Source organism: Podarcis filfolensis, assembly GCF_964270895.1.
Source record: "Podarcis filfolensis genome assembly, chromosome: 6".
Classification (NCBI taxonomy): Eukaryota; Metazoa; Chordata; class Lepidosauria; order Squamata; family Lacertidae; genus Podarcis; species Podarcis filfolensis.
In genome coordinates, this window is record NC_139609.1 from 44,577,622 (window position 1) to 44,595,833 (window position 18,212).

The 18,212-nt window shown below is 39.4% G+C and overlaps 1 protein-coding gene across 4 annotated transcripts in view; it reads left to right on the forward strand.

Annotated features, from left to right (window-relative positions):
- TTC39A (tetratricopeptide repeat domain 39A) overlaps window positions 1-18,212 on the forward strand; it is a 56,476-nt gene that overhangs the window by 25,303 nt on the left and 12,961 nt on the right. For all 4 annotated transcript variants that reach the window (XM_083619588.1, XM_083619590.1, XM_083619589.1 and 1 more), the window contains exons 4-14: window positions 401-477; window positions 842-909; window positions 3,167-3,231; window positions 3,805-3,904; window positions 7,578-7,643; window positions 9,730-9,838; window positions 10,815-10,882; window positions 10,997-11,056; window positions 12,324-12,485; window positions 14,623-14,714; window positions 15,836-15,956. In XM_083619588.1, coding sequence (XP_083475714.1) covers window positions 401-477; window positions 842-909; window positions 3,167-3,231; window positions 3,805-3,904; window positions 7,578-7,643; window positions 9,730-9,838; window positions 10,815-10,882; window positions 10,997-11,056; window positions 12,324-12,485; window positions 14,623-14,714; window positions 15,836-15,956 — 988 coding nt within the window. The remainder of the gene's footprint in view (window positions 1-400; window positions 478-841; window positions 910-3,166; window positions 3,232-3,804; window positions 3,905-7,577; window positions 7,644-9,729; window positions 9,839-10,814; window positions 10,883-10,996; window positions 11,057-12,323; window positions 12,486-14,622; window positions 14,715-15,835; window positions 15,957-18,212) is intronic.

The window sequence follows — 18,212 nt, forward strand, 5'->3', positions numbered from 1 at the left end:
TTGAAAATAGTATATGAAACCTTTAATTATACATACAGCCTTTTCTTAAATCACTTTGAGCATAAGAACATATTGTTCTGTGTACTTGGCATTTTGCAGAGTAATAAATTAAAATTTAAAGTCTGTAATATCCTTGGATTGGAATCTAAAGTTTTGACAGAGTGGAGGAAAAGCACTGAAATAAAAAAAAAGACAAAGGTATTGGAGGAAGAATATATGCAGATATAGTTTAGATGTACTTAGACTCCATTCCTCTGTCTATTTAGCTTTCAGCAGTTGGACTTGCTTTTGATAATACATGCATAAGATTGCATTGTTAGGCTTAGTTTTTGAAGGCCAATATGACTAAAGGCTTTTGTCAATATGTTCTACATTTCCAGTCTCTTTTGTTTTTATGTAGGTTTCGGAAGAAATCCACCGTGGCCGATTCACTCAACAATTTAGTGCACAGACACAATGTTGACCAATTAACTGAAGGTAAAAAAATAAACAAAAATAAACATTAGCTCCTGTTTCTGTCCACATGACTGCCTGGTAAAATAAATAAATATTCACCTGGTGCTTAACAGCTCAGGAGTGGGCAGCTGGCAAGCCTCTGTGGGGAAAGAATTGCGTGGGTGGGAAGCCACAACTGGAAAGGTTACCACCTGCCTAATCTTCGAAAACAAGGGCATCCAGGCAATAGCCTTAATAGGACATCCTAATGTGGACATTTTTGAGGTGTGCTTGTATTATAATGTGGAAGATTGTAGTGGTTATGATGACACTGTTCCATTTGGTGGTGGAGCTTTCCTGCTATGCACTTCATATCTTTTTTCCCCCTTTCCCCCTTTTTAAAAAGAGGAAATTCATGCAGAAATTTGCTATGCTGAATGTTTGCTTCAGAGAGCTGCTCTTACATTCCTTCAGGTAAGAGCATTTGTTTTTGGAACATTGTTGTGGAAACAGGAATGTGAGGCCTCAGTTAATTTCAATAAGACCGTAGTTACTAAGATCACAGTGAGTCGGGCAAGTGATGTTAATAAGAATCTCTTTCTTCGTCCACCCACACCATGCAGCTTTGCTTTTATGCATTTTGCATAACATGTAGCTTCTCTCACACTGAGAAGCAAGTTTAATTAGGAAGTCAGGATGTTTCCAGTTCATAATATGGGGACTTAATAAATCATTCTGTAACTGAGTGGAAGAGTATTGCAGCTGGTACAGTATTCTTAGTATTATTATTTTCAGCCTAGTGGATCTCTTATGGGATATGGATAGTGGGCAGAGGGGAGTAGATGAAACTTTCTGGTTCTCAGAATCTCATATCGTCTAATGCTGCACTCATGTAAAAGAGGACTGGATAGCTTGCTAAAACTCCACATTTGCAGAGATGTATACAGCTTCATTTGCAGGCTTATTCTTCTCATTTCATTTCATATGCACGAACAACTACTTGTAAATTAAAGGGAGTTCCATATTTTAGTTATTACCTTTTTGTAAGTAGGTTAGCTTATTTTTTGTAAAGCAAATTCCATTTAACCTCCTCTATTAAAGGCAGCCTTGAATCTTGAGGCTTCCTGCCACTCTTTGTGAAGCAAGGGATGGGTGGGAATGTCATTGAAACTAAGAAACCAGTACTTTTCTTAAGAAATAATAACTGTTGTATTATCTTATTCTATTTTGGTTTTCCTACTTTTTGGAAAGATAACTGCTACGCCCATCCTATTTAATCAAAAACAAAAAGCAAAACTGAACTGAATTTGAAATACCCATCTCTTACTACAACCTAGATATGGCACCAAGTGACATCACATGGTTGTCATTTGCAGCGTCACCCTAGAGTAACTGCTATACTTAACAAATGGGGAGTATCTCCCTTAATTGCCACTGTTCTGCCCCATTATTTGCATCTGTAGCAAAGTGGGGTACCTTTGTTTTTTAAAAAATACAAAAGTAAGCAATGTGTGGTCTATGAGCCACATTCTACTCACTAGGTGGTATTCTTAGCCCATGCTACAATGTCTAATTTATTTCTTCATATTCTCCTTTTTCCTGACTTGAAGTATGGAGTATTGGAACAAAGTATTGGAACAAATATGTTCTGTACATAGCATGATGCTACCTCCTCCTGGAAAGGGAGCACAATATAACTTACAATTCTTGTTGCTGTTTCAGAAGATATGTAGAAAATTTAAACTTTTTATTGTTGACAACATTTTCAGCTCAGCTGACTACATTGATAGCCATATTCATTCACAGCTCTAAAGACCATCCTAGACAAGATTAGCATTACATGACTTACTTTTTAAAGATTATCCAGACTGAGACCCCTATCCATCACACCAGGCTCATCATCTGCATAAGGTCCTCCCACACTTTTAGTTTTTAAAAGCTATTTACATACATAGCTTCTTATTGTGTGGGTGGTGTCTTCTCTAGTTTGGCCCTAATATACCTCTCTCGGAGTGGACTTTCCCTCTCCTTTTCCCAGAGTTCCATTTGGCTGCTCTCAAAGGGCCAGTGACAGATTAATAGCCAATGAAGGGAAAACTCGTGGCAGAATCTACCGTAATTACTTTTCACAGAGATTTCCTTGTCCTCGATTTGAGATGGAGACAGCTTGTTGAATCCTTATCAAACTCTACAGTGTCAGGGTGGCCTGGTTGCATTTTGCAAGTTCAATTCAGTCGAACACTGTTCCTGATGCCTGCTTTCTCTAAGGTTTCTTATGCCTTTGCAAGTGTCCAGCATGTGTCTTGGATTAGCTAAAGCTGATGGCCCCATGCTAATCATTGGTAGTCCAAATCATTACAAAGCCCATGACATAGCATGTAGGAACAGCGGCTTTTGTGCAAAGTCAGTAATAATAGGTTCTTATCCGATGAAATACTTCCTGTCTCATTTTTCTAGTGTTAATTAATAAGGAATACTACTATTCTGCTTCTGTTTTACTTGATGTATCCAAACTAAGGGCTAGAGCTTTGAAATTTGCGTTAGGTACTTAACAAGATCAAAATTTTAAAGATTTTTTTTTAAAGGTATATGTGCATGTATTAGAAAAAGACTGACCCTTAAGTATTTACCATCCAGATTTTGTAACTAACTTTTAGTCATTGTCCCCAAAAGCAAGAGGATTTTCATGTACACGTATGCTGAAATGTGTGATCTATTGTATTTTCCTTAGGATGAAAACATGGTTAGCTTTATCAAAGGCAGCATCAAAGTCAGAAACAGTTATCAAACATATAGGTTTGTAGCATTTTAATATTTTTTTACAATTATTATGTTCCAGGCATCCATCCAAATCAAAAGTTATTGCTTATTATGTTTGCTGCTCTGCACTTCTCAGGCTTCACTCTAGTCTAAATTGATTCTGGCTGATATTTTATTTTATTTTAATTAATCAATCAATCTAATGTATTTATATCCTGCACTTTCAAAGTAAAAACTCTAATAAAGCAGCTTAGAGTGGTTACTAATAAATACAATATATGACTCTAAAAGCAAAACCAGTAAACTCACAGTTGAAACAACAGCAATGAATCAGAAAAATAAGTGAGGCCATTAATAAAAGTCTGAGTAGAATAAACTTTTTTTACTCCTCTTTAAAATCACCAGCAAGTGGGTGATGTGCACCTCCCCAGGGGGGAGGGAATTCAAAAGATGCAAGGCCATCTCTGGTACTCTCTTCATACCGTGGGTATTGGGTAAATGGTATATTAGCAGTAGCTCTTATTGTCATGTATTTCAAAGTGCTAGACCATGATTGGTATTAGAACTGGATTACATTCTGGGTTTTGATGAGATCTTTTGGTTTGATAGGGAGCTGGACAGTCTAATACATTCTCCCCACTATGTTAAAGGAGAAAATCATCCCCATTTTGAAGGCGGCGTAAAGCTGGGAGTTGGGGCATTTAATCTGGTATGTATCACAGTTTTTTTTGTATACATGGTTCTGGCTAGGGCTGTTGGGAGTTGTATTCCATCATCTGGCTTTATATTTGACTGTTCAAGAGATTATTTGAAGTTGGCATCTTTTACATAAGAATTGGTTCCAGTGGCTGAAAATGCTGCTATGTGGTAGTAGCTCCATGTAGTGGCTATTAACATTTTATGAGCTGCTTTCTTATGAGATTTCCTACCACCTGTAACTCTCTCACTGCTCTGGCTGCCAGTTTGCGACTGAGCCATATCTAAGGCCCATGTACTGGCTTAGAAGGCTCTAAACAACTTGAGATCAGGCCATTTTAGGGAGTGCCTTCTTCAACATCAGCCTGCCCAGCTGTTGAGGTATGCGAGTAAGGCCTTCCTGATTGTACTGTGGCCTGCAGCAGAAGAGCCGAGTCTCAGTGGTAGAGCATCAAGTTTGCATGCAGAAGGTCCCAGGTTCAGTCCTCAGTATCTCCAGGTGGGATTGGGAGAGACAGTAGTGAGTTAGATGGACCAATGGTCTGACTCAATATAAGGCAACTTCCAGGGTGAGCCTTCTCTGTGGAACCAGAATAATCTCTGAGTTGTGACCGGCTAGCATTTTAGTTCTTGGTTAAAGCCACTTTACTTCCCAAGCCTTTGGTGGTGGTTTGTTCTTAATTTGTCATGATGGTTGATCGTTTTATGATTATTATTGTATATTCATTCATTCATAGACTCTATTGCACTAGCCCAAAGGCCATGGCATCGTTCACAAGGGGAACAAAAGGAAAAACAGCAATAACCATAAAAAAATTTAGCACTACCAGTGCAAAAAACCACGGTCAAGTCTCCTAGAAATTATTTGTTGCATAAGCTAGAATAGCAGGGAAATCTCAGGTAAAATATGCCAGTTTAAGTGTCCGAATCCCCTTTGCAGTTGACTGCTATTTTATCTAGCTCTTTTCTCCTGATCTTCTTAGCTGCCAACGGATATGGTGCTACTTTATAGGTTACAAAGTCATCAATATCGCTCAGCAGCCATTTCACCCTTTCCACCCTGTTAGAGTGTATTCCATTCGTAAGCAGGGGTTTTATAAATCGGTTTATTGGATCTATATATAGTGGGCATTGCTATAAATAATGGTACAGATCCTCTACACAGGGTTGCCCACATACACAAAGTCTCTCCTCGTACTGTACTTTGCTGTACCGACCATCCAACACCATCGAGGCCATTGATTGGAATAATAATTCTGTAAAAGCGATTCTTAGTACAGCAAGTGGGAGCTTTGTCAGATATCTAGCTTGGGTGTGCTCCGTTTTAATAAGTGGGAGCCATGGTGAACTTTTGGTAGAGGCAATTGTGGATAAATCCCTTTCTTCATCGGACCTAAAGAGACAATCTCTTAGGTGCCTCCTATCCATCTTCATGGTCACCTGAAGATCTTGTAATTGATATTGGGACAAGAGGCTTTGGGTGTCAGCCTTCCAGCATTTGGACTGTTCTCCTTCAGTGTGGGACACAGCGGGGAATCTCTCCTCTGAGAGAGATTGGAGTCTTTTCACATAGCTTAGACACAGATAGTCAATTCTAGCCCATATTGTTGTCATGTCTGCTTCAGTGCGGATAAGAGCCGCTGGGGTCCCCTTGGGGAGCGAGAGCACTTTCCTGAGAAATTTGTTCTGTACTATTTCTAAGGCTTTGTTAGCATTTGGGTCCATGCCCCATATCACTACTCCATAGAGCATTTGGGAAACCACTTTACTGGTGAAGATTTTCAGCACAGGTTCTAATAACTGGCCACCCAGTGTAAAATAGAATTAGTGCCCCACAAGCTTTCTGTGCTTTGAGTTTTGAGAAACTAGTCCTCACCATAATTTCTTGTATGCTTTTCACCTGTGCAAATTTTATCACAAGATACCAATTATACAGAACGTTTAGGCTACAGTGATTAAAATTACAAGCACTTCAGGAAATGAATTAAGCTGTGTGAAGGCCTTTTCAGGGAGGAAATGTGTGAAACCTTACAACATGTGCTTGAAGCTCAAACTCATCAAGTTTGCAAGAGCTATATTTGTCACACTGGAAATGCTCAGATTATTCTATTATATATAGCTTGTTTCTTGCCAGTAATCAGAATTTTATAAGGGCAGCATTATGTATTGAAGAGCTACTGTGCTGATGAAAAGCTTTTATGATATTGCAATTTTAATTTGCAGGAAGGTTCCCTCCATTATGACCCTTCCGATTTTATATTTTATATCAGTATCTGCTTGTGAGCTACTTGTGAGCTGTTTGTAGAATTTGTAGGGGCTAGCTAACTACAAGTTATATTAATTATGTGATTAGCAATTGCACTGTGGTTTTTAAACAATGGAAATATTGGGAGTAGGGGATGGTAGTTTCATCGGTACCTTCAGTATGCAAGAAAGTAACATTTAAGCCTTCCCTCTCCAGTAACACCTCATCCTCCTTTATTAGAAATTGGTGCTGAAGGGATATTTTTTTCTAATGGTGATTGCTGCGCACAGTCCAGTTTTTCTTGAACCCCGCCAGAGAGAGAAGGCTTAACAACCCCCACCGATTGTTGATGACAGCCCCCCCTCCTAGTGTATAAGGCTCTTAGTTTGCACATGTGTATAAGCTCACATGTTCAGCAACAGAGGAGTAACTTTGCATGCTCCTCCCCTGATGTTTATGCAATTATCTGTGGGGTGGCTGTTTTGCATGTTTAGTTGTACATGCAGAAGGTTTCCTGTAATCTGGAACTCAGATAGTTGCTGAACCATGATTTGTACTCATAATGCCTAATAGGGCTCCAGGTATAAGTACATCAAATGTCAAGATTTTCTTTATAAAGGTGACGTGAACAAAAATAATAGAAGTGGCTCCTTCATACTGGAATCTTCTTTTCTGATGATTCAGCTCAGAGCTTTTTTTCTTTTAAAAATGTTTAGGGGTACTCTCATTTTCCTATTCATATTAAAGTACCGCCCCTCAATGAGACCAAACTTAGATTCACAAAATGTTTAGGGGTATGCGTACCCCTGCGTACCCCCCAGAAAAAAAGCACTGGTTCAGCTTCACTTCTAGATATGTTTGTTAAGCTTATTTCCAAATTAAGAAGACTGTAAGGCACCACTTTATACTGCTGCTTTCATAACAGAGGAAGGAAAAGCAAAAACACACACAGAAAACTAACCCTACCTACTGTTTGACCTTCCTCATTACCATGGCAGATTGTTACCTGGTAGAGATGTGTTTTCTCCACTCTGGTGTAAGATGACTTGACCCATGACTTGCTTATCTCTAATTGGCCCAAGGCTGTGAAGGCATTGAACATCTTCCCACACCTGCCCCATTATTTCTTGTGCTGACATGGGAACTCTCCACATTATGTGTAAATAATATGCTTTAGGAGAGTTTGCCCTAAAATATAGCTTAACATGTAGTACTAAATAAACTAACAAATAAGAAGAAATTGCATTGTGCTCAGTTCTATGGAGGGGTGTGTGGTATGGCAAACATGACATATGGAAGCCATTTTAGGTGAGGTTGATATGAAACTTGTTCTGCTCCTTTTATTTGTAAATTATCTTTTCTGAGATGTTGCAGGTAAAATAAATGTATATCTACAGATAATTTTCTTCCCACAAATTTTCTTTGGTTTTTATTTCTATAGACTTTGTCTATGTTACCATCAAGGATTGTACGGTTACTGGAGTTTGTTGGGTTTTCAGGAAATAAGGCAAGTATATGTTTGTTTATGTTGTTTCATTTATTAAAATCTTTGATATGCTACCTTTCATTTCAAAAGACATACCAAGGCACTTCTCTGAGCAATAATAAAAGACAACAATAAAAATCCTATAAATAAAAACCTGTAAAACATCAGTATTGATTGCAGTAGCCAGAAATGCCAGGAGTCCAGCAAATGCCTGGACAAATGAGTACATTTTTAGTTGCACCCCATAGCTGGCTCCCAAATGCTCTCTAAGCTAATATTATTTCAGGGTAGGAGCCACCACTGTGAGCATTTAGTCGGCATCTATACAGTACAGATAAAACTAAGAACTGCTACACACACACACACATTACAGTAAGATAAGATAAGATAAATAAAACTTTATTCACATTAGTCAATGGCCATAGCAACAATAAAACATTACAGTATATGCAGAAAAGGAAATTTGATATAAAAGCACAATTTAAAGTCCTGAATCAGCAGTCAGTTAGTGGCCCTTATTCTGATTGCCCCTGCAATGGCGGTACAGAAAAAATCTGCCTTAGAAACTTTGATTGAACAGCTTCCAAAGTGCTAAGGTTGTTACCAGTCCAAATCTGAGCCCTGTATAGTAGCTGTGCTAGGGGTTTAGCTTGGAAGGCTTCTAGGGCTGATGGTATATGTTTGCCACCCTTTGTATGGAAAAAGCGAGTCAAAGTCTTGGCACTTTGGGATGCTTTTTCTTTTGCACATTTTTGGGGCTTTGACCTGTTCAATAGGCTAGATTGTCCATGCGCCAACTGTGGGGCCTATATTTTCTTGAGAAAACCATAACTTTGGTTTTCTGATAATTTACAACCAGGTGTTCTCTCTGGTAATACACTGAGAATTCTCTTATCAAACTTTTTAGGCCTATTTTTATTTGGGATAAGAGGACTGCATCATCAGCATACAATAGTACAGAGATTGGTTTTGAGGCCAGTTTAGGAGTGTGGAATTCTGAAGATGTTAGGCACTGGACCATGTCGTTTATGTATCGGTTAAAGAGTGCCGTGGCTAAAATGCATCCTTGCTTGACTCCCTTTGTGGCTGAGACAGATCCTGTAAGTTGGCCATTTGTAGAGCAACGCACTTTCAGCACAATGTCTTTATAAAGGCAGTTAATCAGATATAATAATCTTTTATCTATGCCTGAGGTGTTTAATTTGGCCCGTAGACTTACTCATGAAATTGAATCAAAAGCAGCTTTCAAATCAATGAAAGCAGCATACAGCACACCGCAGGATTGCTTGGCGTACTTATCTATGAGGTGGGCTAGGATGAAGCAATGGTCTATAGTAGATCTGCCTTGCCTGAATCCTACTTGCTCTTCCACAAGGATAGCCTCAGCATCAATCCAGTTGATTAATTTATTGTGGAGGTGTTTTGCATATAATTTACTAACTATAGGTAAGAGGCTGATAGGTCTGTAGCTGGCCAGATCCGATGTAGGGCCCTTTTTGAATATTGGGATGATTACCGCAATGGCCCAGCTGTTGGGGAGTAAACCAGATGAATTAATGTGAGAGAATAGTGCCGCAAGCAGAGGTGCCCACCAGTCAATATTGGACTTCAAAAGTTCAGGGGCCAGGTGATCAATGCCTGGGGCTCTGTTGTTTTTTAGCTGCGTAATTAGGTCTTTTACCTCAGTCGTGGACACTGGGGGCCAAGCTGGTAAGTTTTCTGGAGATACTGTTGGGGGATTAAGCTGAGCATCCTGGTCTTGGAAAAGTGAGCGGTAGTGCTGCGTTACATGCCTGCTGTAGAGAAACTGCAATACATTGTGCCCTTTGTGTGACCAAATGGCGCATCTTCTAAGGGGAACACATGTTAATTGTTGTTGCATTTTCTGTAATCACTACTTCATTCATTTGGTGTTTTGTGAAAGAGATGTCTGATAACTTTATTGGGCACTATGGTGACATACATTGATATTGTTCTCCTGTACTAGCTGAGTAAACCAATTTAACTTTCGGTGTTGGAAGATACGTCTCTCCTTAGTTACAGTGGAACAAATAGAGCAAACCACAGGTGTAATTAATTTACAACCATTTATCTGACTGTGATGCAGGAACATGGTCTGCGACAGCTTCAAGAAGGAGCCTCAGTGTACAGCTTTAGGTCCGTGCTGTGCACTATGCTACTACTCTGCTATCATACCTTCATGACTTTTGTGCTAGGTAGGATTCATTTTCTTCTCTAAATGTTGACCCTTCATACATCCAAAATGGCATGGAGATAGGAAGGAGTGTGTTCATCACAAAGCTGGTTGTGAATTACTTACTCAGAATAGCTTTAGCATTTTTCATGTATGACTTAATTCCTCACAAACTTTTATTTTCTTCAAGAAACACTTAAGATGGATATGATATATGCATAAAGGTAAAGGTAAAGTGACCCCTGACCATTAGGTCCAGTCGCAGATGACTCTGGGGTTGCGGCGCTCATCTCGCTTTATTGGCCGAGGGAGCCAGTGTACAGCTTCTGGGTCATGTGGCCAGCATGACTAAGCCGCTTCTGGCGAACCAGAGCAGCGCGTGGAAATGCCGTTTACCTTTCCGCCAGAGCACTACCTATTTATCTACTTGCACTTTGAGATATATGCATAGCTCATCCCAAAATTCTGCTTAAAACATATAGGCAATTTTTGAACCAGGCTAATCCTAGCAATTTAAACAGAAATATAACATTATGAGCTATAAATGCAAGCATTTTGTTAGGTGTTTGCTGTTCCCCTAACCACTCTTTAACTTGTTTTAAAAACCTTAGCACAGGTCTTCCTAGTCACTGGGATCAGATGATACGAGGCCTTTATAGGGATGCAGCTTTAGGGAGCTTGGGGTTGCTGATTCTAGAAGTGTGACTCTTCGCGCCCATAGCTTCAGTTTTACAGGATCCCCTCCCCAGTGAAACCTGTAAATGCCCAAACTTGTTTTAATGAGTTGCCTAACTATCTTCGGACTATTTAGGAGCTGCTCAGTTTTTATGAGGATTTCCCTGTAATCATTTGCTTTTAATATTTTTGTGTCACCATTATTTTTGAGCTAAATTAATGTTTATATTTGGCCTTGAGAGAAAGTGTAGAAAGGACTCACAATGTAAACTAAGTCTGGGCTACCCCCACTTTCTAATTTTTTGTTCTCCCAATTAATTTAGGGACAGGAAAAGGAAATGTTGAAGAAGCAGAGAAACTTCTTAAGCCTTACTTGGCTCGATATCCAAAAGTAAGATATATCTTAAATAGGCCTGATATGTGTACCAATGTAATATCTTACTGTAGAAAGATGATTAAATGTACATGAAAATTGTTGCCAATGTTTTTTCTTTATTTATTCCAGGGATCCATATTCCTGTTTTTTGCAGGGAGAATAGAAACAATAAGAGGCAATGTGGATGGAGTAAGTAGTTTGTTTTTATCCTTCACATACCTTCCTTGGGGCTTAAGAAATCTTTGGCCTTATGATCACAGTTCCTGGTGGGTTTTGCTCTCTGCAGCACAGTACTTGGCCACACTAAGAGTGACAAATGGATGTTGGTCTGAAAGAAGTAGAAGGACATGCAACTGGTTGACCTGGCAGATTTGGTAAGAAGGATTCAATAAAGATTGTAAGCAAATCACGGTAGAAAAGCAAGGCTATTTGCCATCTTATTTTGCACATGAACCTGACCATATATGAAGGTCATCTTCAGAGGTCCTTATCCACTGGCCAGTGGCGTAGCGTGGGGGGTGCAGGGGGGGCCGGCCGCACCGGGCGCAACATCTGGGGTTAGGGCAAATCCATGGGTTAGGGGGCGCAAATCCACGGGTTAGGGGGTGCAAATTACTTGCCTTGCCCCGGGTGCTGACAACCCACGCTACGCCACTGCCACTGGCGCAACCCTGTCACTGGATGAGATGCCCTTCAGCTGTAATGTCTCTGCTGTGGACTACCTTCCCCACCTGGTGCAAAGCCTGACATTTTTTCAGCATCAGGTGAAGTATTTGCCTAGGCATTTTAAATCATTTGAGCCTTCTGGCTTTAGATTTTGGACTGGTTACAACTATTTCTGCTCTGCTGTGTGAGTGTAGTGGTGGGTTTTTAAACTTTTATTATTTTAACTTCATGCAAGCCTCTCTGAGCATTAAAAGTAGAATATAAATACTTGAACATAAATAAATGGAGCATCTATTATTGTTAGGTACTGGGTGGAAACAACACTAAATTACTACTAAACTGTGAATTGGCTCTTGGTTTGAGAACCAGTATGATGTGATAGTGTTTTGTTAGGACTTGGCAGATGCAGATTCAAAGCTGCATACAACCTCGAACCTCACTGAATGCTTTTGGGTTAGTATTTTCTCACTCAGCCTAACCTATCTCACAGTGTAGGAGGTGTGGAACAATATATGCCCCCTGAACTACTTGGAGGAAGTGTAGCATCAAAATTGAATTAAAAGTAAGAAATAACGTTTCTAGGCAAAGTTATTGATATCTTGTGCCATTTCTGTCTCCCCCTTTTCACGGAGATACAGACTGTCAGAATTGATTGTAGTATGTGATTGATACAGGAACAGTAGTGTATGGCTTCTGGCCTGAGTGCATGCTTGACAAGGATGTTCAAAAGCTGCACTGACATTTTTGAATGAGGGGTGTAGTCCTTTAAGGTTTTCTTCTGATTTTCTAGGCCATCAAAAGGTTTGAAGAATGTTGTGAAGCCCAGCAGAATTGGAAGCAGTTTCATCACATGTGCTATTGGGAACTCATGTGGTGCTTCACATACAAACGTCAGTGGAAGATGGCATACTTCTATGCAGATCTGCTCAGCAAAGAGAACACCTGGTCCAAGGTGAGTACAAGGAAGATATGCTGACGAGCTCATCTGATAAATAAAGGTAATGTTATGGTGTGATTTGGATCAATCAGTTTTCGAGTAGACTTATTCCAGGTGGACATTAAAATATGAATGAAAGGCCACTGAAGATATAAAACAATGCCATTCCTAGTTGTACTTTAGTAGCAGACACTTTGTCCTCTTAATCAAGCTCAAGTGGCATATGCTGTTGCATAGAGCCAGAGTCCTTGAGAGGCCTGTAGCTTTGGTCTTCTCTCTTGTTCTGAGCTGTTCAGTAAGCATATGAAGAGAAGCCATGTCTGCTGGCTCATTTCCACTGTGTCCCTGATTGCTATCTTTTTAATTTCCCCCGAAGAAGTGATTGCTTTCCATTGAGAAAGTTTAGGGGTTTCTGATGGAAATTGTCTCCATTTTTATACATTTGGTCAGCTTAACCTGTCCAGGTCTGCCTTTTGTAATATCCCAAATCTTTCTCCTCCCTTCAAGCAGCTTGTTTTGATAATAAATGTGTGTTCAATTTCCTGTATAGGAATCCTGTCTCGCTCAGATAGCAAGATGTGTACTCTTGTGTTGTCTAGAAAAAAAGGCTCACATTTGCATGAAATTTGAAAGCCTTCTGTGCTTTTGCTTACTCTTCAATAATTGGGTAGTTTTTCTGTTCTCTGCTTGACTTGCTAAAAGCCTTTCTTTGCTAATTCTGATTGGATACACTTTCAGTCCAAATAAATGTCTCACAGCAGAACCAACTGCTGCTTTGGCAAGAGAAATTCCGGTTGGCTGTGGGTTAGATGTTCTGCTTCTCTTTTGTTCTGAGACAACATGTGTCTTCATTTTGAAGTGGCTTGAATAAATGAGTAGTTAAAACCGTATAAGTTTGGGCTCTTTCTTATGGTAAGATATTGAGCTGGGCAGTGTAGGAATCTTGTATTATTATACTTAGTCATGTGTGTTTCCCATTTTTATAAGTTTCTTCCCCCTTATGCTTTTTAAATGCTATGTAAATCAGGATTTTCTTACAAAAATTCAATTTTACTTTTTCATGGGATAATGTGCCTGGCAGGGTAGGGGTGGGGGTTGTGAAATATATTGCTAGTGGGCCTTGCTACCTGATTTGAACACTTAGAACATATTAGCCCTATTGACGTGTTATAGTAAATGCAGTTGCAGCAAGGCTTAGTTCCTACTGACAATGGGTAAACCTTTGTCTTGACTGTACCACTTTAGACTACAAGTGAGTGCTCACATGCCTGAATGCTTTTCTTTACAAAAATTGCCCACACATAGAAACTTAGCCACTTCCTTAGTTTCATGTATAGAGTGTTGTTTTGTATGAATAAGCATTCAGTCTTTTGCACCTCCATCTTCAGTCTGAAATGGAACCATTAAACATAGATTTACCACTTTAGGTGAGGACAAAGCCTAAGAATAGCCTGCTTTTGGGGCAGGGCTAGGCAAATGGCAGTGCTGTTGGATTACGATTCTAGACTAATGGTGCCTTTTTTGAGCCTATAAAAACAATGTTAATCAGGATAGATTCATGCCATCCTCAGGAGTGAGCAAAGGAATAGGAATGACCATAGTCATGTACTTTTGACTTAACTTCCTTGAAGCCAAGTGCCCAAAAGCTGTTCCTTGGTGTAAGATCTGTTTTCTGCAAACACACACACACACACACACACACACACACACACACACACACACAACTGTAAAAGCAGGGCTTTTTTTCAGCCAGAAATCATCGGAACTCAGTTCCGGCACTTCTCAGGTGTGCGCCATTGCCATAATAAGAGAACAAGGGAGGCATTCATGGTGCATTCCGGCACCTCTTTTTCTAGAAAAATAGCACTGTGTAAAAGTATGTATCTGTACACACATCTTCTTTGCAAGTAGAAAAACTTGGATACAGAAAGAATTGAGTTCTAGTATATGTTTCTGATGTATTTACTTCACTATTCTGCTTCGTTTTGGTTACAATATCCTAATGCAAGAATATATGTTCTAGGTAATTTCACTTCCGATAGTATAAGGCCATCTCCCTTAAATGTTTCACCATGCTGTCTTAGATATTGAAGATGACACAGGAATATAAATTACAAGAAGGATTTTTAATCATACGTAATTTTCATTTTAGGCTACATACATATATATGAAAGCAGCTTATCTCTGTATGTTTGGACCAGATGATCATAAGCCTTTTGGGGATGATGACGTTGCACTATATCGGTAAGATTACCTGAGTCTTCACAAGGTCTATATATTGACTGAGATTAATCATGAAAGAAATACCCATTGTACTCAGCCCTGCTCTACACCTAAAATTGTAACTTTGTACATTCCTCTGTATTTAACACCAAGCCATATTTTAATTAATGGTCAATGGGATAATTCAACAACATTTCTTGAATATAGTTTTAAATCTCTCCTACTACTTGAGGCATGGGAATCCTACCCACAATAACATTAACTGAATCTCTTCTTCTGTGTTACATGGGATAGAGGGTCAATATTAAATGTATATGGAGCAACACATGAAAATCTTAACATTTCTATATAGGCTACGTTCTAGCCACAGAAGAGATACAAGTTTCTGCACCCCAATTTTGCTCCGTCCTGGCATGCAACAGGGTGGTCACAGTGTTAAGGCTGCATGTGAACCAGACAAGGCAAGCCCTTAAGGAGGGCATGAAGAAGAGCTGGAAGGGTTGTGGCCTATGGAGAAGCCTGCAGGAAGCATTTGGTGGTCTTTAACTCTGGGGCAAAACATGGGGTGGATAATTTGAATTGGATGTGCCATTACTGCAGCTGATGTAGTACCATCCTCGGGTATTTGTTCTAGGAAACTTGGAATTGCCAGACTCCTCTAACTTCTGCAGCTGCCACAAAGTGCTTTTAAATTACGTACAGGTTTAAGAGGCACTGAGATGCATGTCTGATTCTGTCACTAAGCAGCTGCCCAGGGGTCAGGTGTGGTGTAGGAATGGATGGCTCCGCCATGAATGCAGAGCAAGATGTCTAGTTATTCTATGATGGTGACATTTTGATGGTGTTGTATTCCTCCTCCACTACCACTTTCCTTCTTTCTGTTTTATGTTCTTTTAAATACCTAGGTGTTTGTGTATTTGTTTACAATCAAGCAGTATACACATTTTGTTAAATAAAATAAGTACTTCTTAAGAGCTGATCACCTTTAGAATGTAATCTGCTGCTTGACAATGCATATGGAAAAATATAGGGGAGAGTTTTCAGTTCTGATATTGTCTTTCTAGTTCAGAGGGCTGCAGTATGTCGTAGATAAAGCAAATGAAATTTTGTATGCTTCCTTTCATCTCCCCCACACATCACAGGGCTGTGCCTAGTTTGAAACTGAAAATAGCAGGAAAGTCCCTGCCTACAGAAAAGTTTGCAATTCGGAAATCCCGCCGATATCTATCCTCAAATCCGGTTCCACTTCCTGTACCTGTTTTGGTAAGATGAAGAGGCTTCCCCTGCCCATCCATTGCTTAGAGATCTCATTATTTATATAAAAACTTCCCTGGTATTTCTTTTTTAAATGAAATGGTTGTGTGTGGGGGGGAGAGGCTTGAAATGCTCCTGTCATGGCAGCTAATAATGGACACTGCGTGTGCATACTTTCATGCATATGCTCTGCTGTACCAGGGAAAAACAGGTGGGTGGATCATGTGGACAACAGCCTAAGTATATAGAAATGTATGCATCCAGTTGCATAACACATTGTGGATAAACCATATTTTTATGGTTCTTTGGATTGTCCTGAATACCACCATTTGGTAGCCAAGCCCCAAACCAAAAGTCCTGTTTGGAATGCATTTTGGCTTGCCTCCTGATGAAACTGAGTGTGTGATGATTGTCATTTATCCGTTTTAGACCCCCTAAGTAGTAGCAGTTGCCAGGACATTGTCCTGTTCGCCTCAGACATTGTGGTAGATTGCAGTGTTTAGCTGGTGATAACATTGCAGTGTTTAGCTGGTGATATTGTGAGGTTTAGCTAGGATAACATTGTAACGTTTAACTGGTGAGTTATCGCAATGTTGAAAACCAAATATCACCCAGCTCTTACACACATTGTGATTCGCGATTTATTGCCAGCTCAAATATTATGAAACAATTATTACAATGTGAACTTCAAACCAGTTTTGCATGATATATTGATAAATCACCCAGCCCTAGCCTGCATCCAGTGATTATGGCTACTGGGAGCAAATAAGCACCTACATTACATCTCTTTCAGGTCAAAGTTAGTGGAGTCTAGTATTGAAACATGTGATTCTTGCAAGCCACCTTGACTTCTATGTGTCCTCCTTTTTCTGCTGAACTTGCACCACAAACACACCAGATGGTGCTCTTTAACAATTCTCTCCATTGAGGAACTGGAAGTTGGTATTGAAGCTATTTATAGCAGTCTGTTAATAGTTAATTGTGCTAGGTCTATTTGGTTTGGATCGAAAGGTCCTTACTGCTGGAAGCTTCTAATTTAAAGTGGGGGGGATATATTTTGTACTGCAATTTTTATTTTTATTTTCTTCAAATCCCTGCTAGAATGATCTTGACAAAAACACAGTTTCTCCATTCAGTTACAGAATTGTTCAGTACAAAATATATAAAGCTGATGTACAAGGTGATGCTGCTTCAGATGAATCTGTTCAGTCTAATCTGCCAAGACAGGAAGAAAAGTAATGTACAGGGTGGCCTAACCCAGATAAAAAGTAGGTAAGAGGAATAAATAGTATAGGATCAAATGTTTTGCTTTTTATTTGTCCAAGGAGACTACAAACCTTGCAATTTTTCAGTCATTGCATACCTTTCCATAGCAGTGGGTGTTCAAAGTAGATAGAAATAAAATGGAACACTTTCTTGCACATCTCGGCATAATTGGGGGTGTGGCTATTGGCATTCTCTAAGAACAAAGGAATTCAGCTAGGCTGGATGGACAGGCTGAACATTGTTTTCAGGGAAAAAAGGCAAGGCCTGAAATCTGGCAAAAAGTGTAGCAGTTCAGTTGGTCCAGCAGTAGATACAATTTTCACTAACTACGTGCATCATGCACATTTTTATAACATTCTGATCTTTGAAAAAGTGGTTGTAAAATATATTTCAGAGGTTACCTAGTTCACAAGCATTATTATTATTATTATTATTATTATTATTATTATTATTATTAGTGTTTTTTTCTGGGGGGATGCAGGGGGACTCATACCCCTAAACATTTTGTAAATCTAAGTTTGGCCTCATTGAGGGGCCTTATTTCAATATGAGTAGGAAAATGAGAGTACCCCTAAACATTTTTTTAAAGAAAAAAACTCTTCTTCAGCATTTATGCATACTCTTTGAACAAACTGAAGTATACCAGATCAATCACCTTTGTAATCTTTATAACAACCCTGTAAGGTAGGGCAATATTATCCCTATGTTGCAAGTGGAGAGTGGGTAGACTATGACTGAAATATGGTGGCTTGCCTAAGAACCACATTGTATTGTGGTTGAGGTGAGATTCAAACGTTAAGTCTGCTGGTTCATAATTTAGTCAACCTGGTATTCAACAACATCTGGAGGACTACAATTCCCATCAGCCTCACCCAGCATCAGTCAATCATTTTATTTGTATGCCGCCTTTCCGAAGTGCTCAAAGCGGCTTACAACATATTTTAAAAAATAACATAGCTATCAGCCTAACAAAAGTAGCCATAAACAATAAACAAAACA